This window comes from Silene latifolia, chromosome 1 (assembly GCF_048544455.1).
Source record: "Silene latifolia isolate original U9 population chromosome 1, ASM4854445v1, whole genome shotgun sequence".
Lineage (NCBI taxonomy): Eukaryota > Viridiplantae > Streptophyta > Magnoliopsida > Caryophyllales > Caryophyllaceae > Silene > Silene latifolia.
The window spans coordinates 5702080-5712618 of NC_133526.1; the positions used below are offsets into that span (position 1 = coordinate 5702080).

Genomic DNA, 10539 nt, shown 5'->3' on the forward strand with positions numbered 1-10539 from the left:
TCAAGCTCTGGCCCAATTTGCCAATCTATGGGCTAAAACATTACAAGATCTATTAACGTACGATATTGAAATACAATGAAACATTGAAGCCAGATCAAAGATATCCTTCGTGGTTGTCCATGTGAGGTGGTTATTGGAAGTAGCCATTGCAATGTGACTCAACATGGTAATACAGTCGGAGTGGATAGAGATATGCAGCAGATTATTAGCAAAAGCCCATCTCATAGCTTCAAGTATAGCCTTACCTTCCGCCTGTTCTGGGCTTTGCGCATAACCAGCTCTCCAATGTGTTGTTATAGGACCACTAGAGTTAGAACAAGTCCACCCATATCCCGCCTTTCGTGACATCTCCCAGGAACCATCAACATGAATCGTTGCATTATCGCACGAACTCATGGTGCCCACGATCCAAATTGTATTCCCTGCCTTTAATTGTTGAATGCAGTCTACATGTTCATCCAATGCCCCCAAAAAAGCCGTACCCGGTGGTATCTCTTCCTCTAGTTTCTGGTATGCCGCAATTGCAACATTAAATTGAGACTCATAGAGCATCATAGCACCCACCAAATTTATTTTTATGTCCCTAAAACAGTTGTTGTTTCTTACTCTCCAAATAGTCCAAAGAGTGGCAAGGAAGGAGATTATTCCAACTTTATTGTCATCCATATTCAATAGAAAATTCAGCCAGTTAAGCATCCATGTCTTAATGCTCACAAAAGAACAATTCTCAGCTCTTATCCCAATGTAGCTTCCCGCCCACATTCTTTGCGCGAAATTGCAGTCGCGGAAAAGATGATCCAGAGTTTCAATTGGTGTACAATTGTCATCAAGTCGACAGGTTGTATCATAAGAAAGGATATGCCGGGCTGAGAATTCCTGTCCAACAGGAAGTGTATCAGTAAGAATTTTCCATAGTAGTATATGCCAAGCCTTTGGTCCCGGTAAAGACCATAATTTTTTCTTGACAAAATCATGATAGGCAGGCGCTAATCTTGTAAGATCCTTAGAAGTAGCATTTGCATTCCAAATCATTGATTGGGCCGAATGATATCCCATCTTCACCTTATAATTCCCTGACTTGGTGCCTTCGAGATACAGTATATCATCCGGAGTATGATCGAGAATGGGAATTGCTAAAATTTTTGTTGCCCAGACACAATCAAAGATGTTGAAAATGAAAGAAACATTCCAAACATTATTTATGATTAAATTACGGATGTTTAAGTCAATAAGACTTGGAGACCCTTCTAAAAGACTATGATCTTTGGGTATGGGTGCAGAACCTTCCACCCATTTTGATGTCCATACATTTAGGGTTGATGAAGAACATATTTTCCATGCACAATTTTCCTTTATTAATTCGAATCCCCAAAGAATGCTTCGGCCACCCCAAGTCGTCCCCATTGGCCGTGTCCCTGAGTCTGGCGATTTTAAAGAGTCGAGCAGTTTGTATTTTTTGCCAAGTGTTCTAGCAAGTAAAGAAGAAGGGAGTGAAACCATTCTCCAGGCTAGTTTTGCAACCATTGCTTGATTAAACCCACTTGCATTTCTAATTCCCAGACCACCTTTTCCCTTAGGTTGTGATAAAAATAATTTACTACACCAACTAATATGTTTCCCCATTCGACCTCCTGTCCACCAGAACTGCGAAAGCATAGAATCAATCTTGGCTGTCACACTTATCGGTATTTTAAAGACCGATAGAAAGTAAGTAGAAATAGAAGACAGAACAGAAGAAATAAGAGTTAACCTACCAGCTGCTGAAAGCAAATGACAATTCCACGACGCTATTCGTCTAGCAACTTTTTCAAGAATAAAATTGAAAATAGTTCGTTTTGAAACTTTTTCCAATGAATTACTTACATCCGATGGTAAACCTAAATAGGTACCAAAAGAGTTTGAAAGAGGAGCCTTAAAAAGAGACATGCATTTTCGTGCAAAGGCTAAGGGGGAGCTGGGGCTTATAAGAAGAGCAGATTTTGAATGATTTATACATTGACCCGACGCTAAACAATATTTTTTGAGAATTTTGTCAAGGGAGCAGCATCCCTGTTTATCACCTTTGATAAAGAAAATTGAGTCGTCAGCAAAAAGAAGATGGGAAATAGGCAGGCTATTCCTAGACATAGAAATCCCTTTTAGAGTACCCACCGACTCAGATTTAAGCAAATTCAAAGAAGGAAACTCAGTACACATAACAAAAATATAGGGTGATAAAGGATCTCCCTGACGAATTCCACATTTTGGCGTGAAGGAGGCAGTCGGTGCTCCATTTATTAAAATCTCATAAGATACCGTTGTAATAGTAGCCATGATAAGCGTAATAAGATGTGTTGGAAACCCCATGCGGATCAAGGTCAACTGGATGAAGTTCCAATCAAGCCTATCATACGCTTTACTCATATCAGCTTTATACCCCATCAACGCACACTTCCCCCCTTTTGTTGCCGTTATCTTGTGCACCATCTCATGAGCAATGATGATATTATCAGTGATGCATCTACCGGGAACAAAAGCATTCTGAAAAGGTCCAACCAACTCATTGATGACGCCACGAACTCTGTTAGCAATACATTTTGTGACAATCTTCATAATAACATTGCATAAACTAATGGGACGGTAATTATCCACACCCTCAGGATTCGGACATTTGGGAATGAGTGTAATATAAGTCTGATTCCATCTCTTTGGAACAATACCCGTGTTTAGTACTTGTAGTACAGCATTGACAACATCTCTTTGTAAGAAATGCCAGCATCGTTGATAGAATAATGCCGGGAAACCATCTGGGCCCGGCGACTTTAGAGCACCCATTTGAAACACAGCTGATCGAACCTCCTTTTTTGTAAACAAACGATCAAGCTTATCACATTGGTCTTGTGAAAGAAATTGTTTTTCCACTTGGAAGAAGCCCTGATGCTCAGTTTTATAGTCTTCCAATGTAGGCATAGCAATCATTGATTTAAAAAGGCCTTTAAAATGATCAAGAAAGGCACTTTCAATTCCCTCCTGCTGAAATTCCCAACTACCATTATGTAATTTGAGGCCAAAAATATGATTCCTAGCTGCTTTGGTCTTAACACAATTGAAGAAATATTTTGAGCAAGTATCACCCTCAGCAGCCCAACGAACTTTAGCTCTTTGCTTCCAGTAAAGCGCTACATTTGTGGCGTATTGCGTGACTTCATCTCTTAAAGCATCATAAGAAGAGTGATCCCCATTTTGAACTGAAGTTTCAACTGCTTGGCCTAGATTTTCGTCAAAATTTGTCCATTGTGCTGACCATTCCTTTCTCTTGTTTAAACACCAGTTTTTCATAGCAACTCTTGTTGTTGTCAACCTCTTGCTAACCATAGGAACATAGGGAGGTGAACATCCACTGTGCCAAATATTTTTGATAACAGCTAAACAGTCATCATAAAGGAAACTCCATGCCTCAATCTTGTATGATGTTCTAGTTCCATTTCGCAACATATTAGTATCAAGGACTATTGGCGCATGATCCGATAACTGGATTGGGAAATGCAGAATACCCGTCTCTGGATAGAAGTTATGCCAATTAGCAGAAGCGTACCCCTTATCCAATCGTTCATAAATTCTCTCGCTACCCTCCCTATTATTACACCAGGTGTATTTGGGACCTTTGAAAGGAATATCCATTAAAGCATGCGAAACTTTCCACCTTGTGAAACATTGTAAGCCATCAATATAGCCCACCCTCCCTCCTGCTTTATCATGTTGGTACTCTATTTGATTGAAATCTCCCAGGAGAAGGAATGGATCATTGAAAGTGTTTAACCAAGTAGTCAATTCTTCCCACACACCCTGTCATAGTTGAGTTTTAGGCTCTCCATAGATAAGACCCAAGTACCAGGAACGGACGTTACATTCATTAACTTTTATGAGAATGAAATTTTGACATGCAAAGACTAAAACAAAGGATCTAGAATCCCTAAAACCTACCCATAAACCCCCTTTAGTTCCCACAGCATCTATCCCAAAACTATGCGAAAAACCTAGGGGACGGAAAATAAGATCAACATAAGAGACATTACATTTAGTTTCAGATAAAAAGACGAAATCAAAATAAGCAGTAGATAAGATCGCTCTAGCTTTAGGAATTGTGGGGGCGAGCGGATCGTTAAGACCCCGACAATTCCAGGAAAGACCTTTCATGGAGACAAAGGAGGTTGAAATGGGTCAACCCCCGCAACACCCGAAGCAACAGAGCTTCCTGAAGAGGATCCAATATCAACATCTTCGATACGCATCCTGAAAGTCCCCCTGCTGAAAATCCTTGAATCACTCTCAGAGAAACCATGAGAAGTTCCAACAACGAGGGCAAGTCCCTTAGGAGTAACCGGATCATTACTAGTATCAGAATGTTTAGACACAACCTCACAGTCATCAGTACCATTCCCATCAGTACCACTTTTCCTTCGCTTCCCCATACGAGCAATAAAAATAGCAGCTTCCTCTTTAGAATGCAATACCTCCTCTGGTAAACAAATAAGATCAGGATCAGTTATTGCTTTTTGCTTATGTGCATGTGCCTGTAGTTGTTTTTCGTCCTTGTCATTTCCCACTGCAGAAGTACCAGCTGAAGATTCCACCAAGGCCCATAATTCATTTGTGGAAGCTGCCCTAAATTTGGACTTTGAAAGCGGTATGGGACCATCAGTAGGAAGAACAATATTCGCTACCAATGGAGGATTGGTGTTTCCCAAAGCACTCTGCATGGCTATTAAACCCGCATCACCCAATTCCTCCTCCATATTCTCCTCGCTTACTGGCGGATTTAAAGATAAAAGCAGATTCAACTCTGTAATGGCATCTCCAACATTGGCCAACTCCGTACCCGCGTCCTCAAAAACAGTGTCCGGTGAACTGGCCAGTTGACTTAAAACTCCACGAGGGGATAAAACCGTATTTGGAGAGTGAGCATTTGGAGTAAACTCACCTTGGTAGAAACCTTCATCACCTGATTCCATGTGAACATCTTGGTAAAATAGAGGCATGGTTCATGGAAGAAGATGTTTCATCCTCCTCAGTTCCTCAAGATTTAGCGTGGCATTATCTTATTACGCGTTCAAAGGACGGACACGGACATCATCGTTTATTGCTACAATATTATCGAGGTTCTGAGAATTGTATAAAATGGTACAATCACAGAGATAACACAATTGTACCCTTCGAAATAGAGGCAACAGTAAGGCCTGATGGAGTCAGTCCACCACCACTCATACTTTGTATTATATCAAGCCTCGTTGCGATTCCAGGGTGCTCCTCCACAAAGTTACAAGAAATCAAGGATTAACGAGTTTTGTCCATCTCATAAATAGTCACAATTAGATGCGGTGGTTTTTTCAGTTAATGTATCATACAACTGGTTGTATATATAACTTATTCAATGTAGTTGAGTTTGTTATAAAGTTATCGAGCTCTACTAACAAAGTTATCGAGCTATGATACAAGTGATTGAGCTTAACAGAATAATTATTAAGCTCAATAACTTATAAAATAGCTCAACAACTTTGTGTAAGAGCTCATCAACTTTATGTAAGAGCTCAACAACTTTGAGGCGGTTATACAATGCTACTATACAACTGGTATAGTCGTATTTTACACGAGACGAGATCATTATCGTAATAATATGAGAAAATTGTTGATTACAACCTTTTATAAACCACTTTTTTGCAAATTACATCCAAAACTTTAACTCCGGCGGACAATTGACTCCAATTTGAATTTTTGTCACTTAAGTTCATTTTTTATGACAAAAATACCCTCACTCTCATTCTTTATAATCCCTTGTTCATCTTCCTTCTTCATATTTCACTCCTTCATCTCTTTAATTCTTCTTCAATTGGGAAGTAAAAAGACATAATCTAGGGAAAGTAAGTCACTTTTTAACAAATTTGACCGGAAAGAGTATTGTGGTGCAATTTTGTAAGAAAAGTAAAATTTTGGATGTAATTTACAAAAAAAAATATAAGGCTGTAATTTTCAAAAAAATCAACAATTTTCTCTAATAATATAGGACCTTTTTATTTGTCATAGGCAGCGACTACCTCCAACAATATATTTTTGTGAACATAAACGCGATTAAAATTCTAACTACTTAGCTAAGACGTACTACTACAATTTAATTTGGGCACATTATAGAAAAACCCATTTATTAAAGTTTCAAATATAAAATATTAATATTTTAAAAAATTCTTAATTTATCTTTGACCCAACGGATACCCGTTCGGGTCGCTTTGGGTTCGGGTCAAACGGGTTGCCGAGTCGAAATTTTCGGGTCTTGACCTTGAAAAACTGGTCAGGTGGGGTTTTCGGGTCGGGTCAGAATTTGACAGGTCTACTTACCTCCGTTCGTGAATAGTGCTTCGCTTTTTAATTTATCGTTATTGAAGTAATGCCTTCCTGCTTTCTTTTCAAAAAAAAAAAAAAAGGATTGGGACGGAGGGAGGGCTTATCTAAGACGTATTACAATTAAATGAAAAGCACATTCAGATTACAACGTGATATTTTGTTAACACAATCGCGATTAGATTCCTAATGACAATAACCTTCCTAATCTCAATATAATTCATTCCTGCTTTAAAATCTGAGATCATCCAGGTTGTTGTTCTCTATCACAAGATTTTCAGAAATGGGATGTCTCACTACAAGAAACAACTGCAATCTAAAGACGACCCATCAAATGCCTTTAGATGTGATCCTCGAAATACTAATTTTGTTACCGGCTAAATCGGTCATACGCTTCAAGTGCGTATGCAAAGAGTGGTGCAATCTTATCAATAACCCCCTCTTCGCTAAACTCCATCTTAACAAATCCCTCCAATCCGACTCACGACACAATCATGCCCTTTTATGTGAAACTACCCTTCGTGTCGTCAATGATCTGTATCGCCCCTCGAGATGGACCAAATTGAATTGGCCTAAGCAAATAAAAAAAAATGATAAAGCCTATAGCGATGTTGTAGGCTCGTGTAATGGCTTGGTTTGCTTCAAAATTCATGTATTGAATGATGGTACTGCAACTCATTTGCCTTATTACACGCTTTCGTGCTTCTTTATATGTAACCCTACAACACGTACTTTCAAATTAATCCTTCCTTCTTCGGACAAGATATGGTCGAACCATGACTTATCATACGGTTTTGGTTACGATAGTGAACACGATGACTACAAGATTGTAGCGACTAGTAGGGTTTGGATGGAAAGTGACCGAGATGTGCGTATATTCAGCTTAAAAGCCGATTTATGGAGCTATCCTACTCCTCCGCCTACTCGAGTTTCTTCCGGAAGAAGATGGGAAACCCAACAAAAGGCGATATATAGAAATAAGATGCTACACTATTTTGCTTCTGCTTGGATAGTAGGTGGCGATGGAAGTTATGGAGTCTATAAAGAATATCGAATTGCTCGATTTGATGTTGTTACGGAGAAATGGATAGACGACCTTAGTATACCTCAACTAAAAAATCCGGTAGTATACCTGAGAGAGTTTGATGGACGGTTATACCTATGTGTTCGTTATTCTTACTCGACTGACGTTTGGTTAATGGAAGAACATGGTTCATGGAAGGAGATGTTTCATCTACCAGCAGCCTTCTTGTACCATCGTCTTATTGCGTGTTTCAAGGACGACGGAAGCCATCGTTTACTGCTTCAAAATCTAGATTATTGTCATGGTGAAATCAAATGGTATGATCCCCAAGATAGCACAAGTTTACCCTTTGCTCTAAAGGTGCCATCGTCAAGGTATATGTTAGTTTTCATGCTTTATATTCCAAGCCTCGTTACGATTCCAGGGTGCTCCGTCCAAAAGTGGCCTGAAGTCAAGGAAATAGGACCTATGCGACGTCTTTTACGTTTTATAGGCTTATCTTAGAATACCCATTATGTTGGGTATTCTAAGATTGAGCGCTACCGGGTAGCACTAACTCATTTTCCTTGTACATATGCTGCAACCGTGCGTATTTTATTCACATCTTCCGTTGATGTTATTCAATCAAAAACGATACTACCAAATAAGATGCATGGTGGAATTGTAAAATGATTAGGACGGAGGAAGTACCTTTTTATTTGTCCTAGAAATAAAACATACGAGGCTAAGATTTGGACATCCTAGTTATGTGTGTTAATACTTATACTTCAACCACCGAGGGGCAAATGATAATTTGTTCACTAAACTATATAGGGACTTAAATAGTCCGCAGGGTTTGAGGTTCATCCCGATCCCGATATAACCAAGGTCCTCCATTAACTATTGGGAACTTAAGTTTCGTATACCTTTTTTTTTTTTAAAATGTAAAATGCCTTGATCAATTCCTCTTATTATGTTTGCAACTTTATATTTCATACTTTCAGCGTGTTATTTAATTATAATGGAATGGGCATTGTAATTTATGGAGTCGATAAAGATTATAGAATTGCTCGATTTGATGTTGTTACGGAGAAATGGATAGACGATCTTAATTTACCTCAACTAACAAGTCTAGTATATTTGGAAGAGTTGGATGGATTGTTATATCTACGCGGTGGTAATTTATCAAGAGAAGTTTGGCTGATAGAAGAAGATGATTCATGGAAGAAGATGTTTCGTGTTCCTAGAAAATTTCGCGATAATCATCAACTTATTGCTCGTTCAAAGGATGGACGTCATCGTTTACTGGTTCAAGGTAATTGGAATCTCAAATGGTATGATCACCAACATAACAAAACGGTACCCTTCACTCTAAAGGTACCAGCATTCGATAGCTCACTCATGCTTTGTATTGAAAGCCTCGTTACTATTCCTGGGTGCTCCTCGGAAGTCGGAAAAGTTGCATGATAACAAGGAAAAAGGATCTAAGCGCCGTCTGTTTCAAGCATGAGTGAGCTATCGAATGCTGGTACCTTTAGAGTGAAGGGTACCGTTTTGTTAGCTTGGTGATCATACCATTTGAGTTCCCCCACGTTCATCTAGAGTTTGAAGCAGTAAACGATGACGTCCGTCCTTTGAAAGAGCAATAAGCTGATACCGCCGGTCAAATTTTGTTGGAAGATGAATAAGTTGTATATACAACAAGTTGTATAATGCATTAACTGAAAAAACCACGACATCTAATTATGAGATCGACAAAACTCGTTAGTCCTTGATTTCTTGTAACTTAGTCGAGGAGCACCCTGGAATCGCAACGAGGCTTGATATAATACAAAGTATGAGTGGTGGTGGACTGACTCCATCAGGCCTTACTGTTGCCTCTATTTCGAAGGGTACAATTGTGTTATCTCTGTGATTGTACCATTTTATACAATTCTCAGAACCTCGATAATATTGTAGCAATAAACGATGAAGTCCGTCCTTTGAACAACGCGTAATAATATAATGCCACGCTAAATCTTGAGGAAGACGAAACATCTTCTTCCATGAACCATATTCTTCCATTATCCAAACGTCATTTGAATAAATGCCGTGTATGTATAACCAACCATCCAACTGTCTAAGTTGTATGTCATCATTCATTTCAACCGGTAAATTTAGGTCGTCTATCCATTTCTCTGAAGCGACATCAAAACGAGCAATTCGATAATCTAAGGTGACACGTCCGTCGCTTTCTATCTTACAAAAAAGAAGATAATGTAGCAGGCTGTCCTCTATCTTGTTTCCGAATACTTGGGGGCATCCATAGTTGTTCCAGATTTTCCCGGATGAAAATCGGGTTGGAGAAGTACTAGGACAACGCCATAAATCGGTCTTCAAGCTGTATATACACACATCAGGATGATTCTCATTCCAAACACGTCTCGTCGCTATAATTTTATAATCATCGTGGTCGCTATCGTAACCAAAACCATATGATGAGCCTCGACGATTCCATTTGTTCTCCGAAGAAGGAAGGACTAATTTGAAAGTACGTGTTGTCGGGTTGCATATAAGGAAGCACCTAACCGTGTAACTACACATGGTGGTATCCTTGGAATTCGGAAAAACTTTGAAGCAAACCAAGCCATTGCAAGAGCCCACCAGATGTCTATCGACGTCATCTATTATGGTATCGTTAGGCCAATTCAATTTGGTCCATTTTAAGGGATTATAAAGATCGTCGACGACAGAAAGGGTACAAGTACAGAAAAGGGAACGATTGTGTCCCGACTTGGATTCGAGGGATTTTTTAACATGGAGTTTAGCGAAGACGGGGCTATTGATCAGATTGCACCACTCTTTGCATACGGTCTTGAAGTGTACGGCGGAATTAACCGGTAATAAAATTAGTATTTCGAGGATCACATCTAATGGCATTCGATGGATCGTCTTTAGACCCTTCATATCTCAAAAACTTGTGACAGAATACAACGCTGGACCTCAGAGGCGGCTATATAGCAGGAATGTAATTGTTCTTAGGTTTTTAATCGCGACTGAATTTCCAAATATCAAGTTAATAGAAACAGAGAGGGGATGAATTCATAAAGTGATATGTGATATTATTGATAATTGTTCGTATTTCCAACATTACATTGATCGGTATTTATAGTACTCAAAACATC

General features: G+C 39.1%; 1 protein-coding gene across 1 annotated transcript; it reads right to left on the bottom strand.

The window, feature by feature from the left end:
* On the bottom strand, positions 1-3660 carry LOC141629477 (uncharacterized). Its single transcript, XM_074442486.1, has one exon. It carries the CDS (start codon positions 3658-3660, stop codon positions 1-3), a length of 3660 nt encoding a protein of 1219 aa, XP_074298587.1.
* Between the last annotated feature and the right edge of the window lie 6879 nt (positions 3661-10539).

Excerpts from the sequence above, each read along its gene's own strand:
- LOC141629477 (XM_074442486.1), bottom strand. The coding sequence starts at position 3,660 with ATGGATATTCCTTTCAAAGGTCCCAAATACACCTGGTGTAATAATAGG.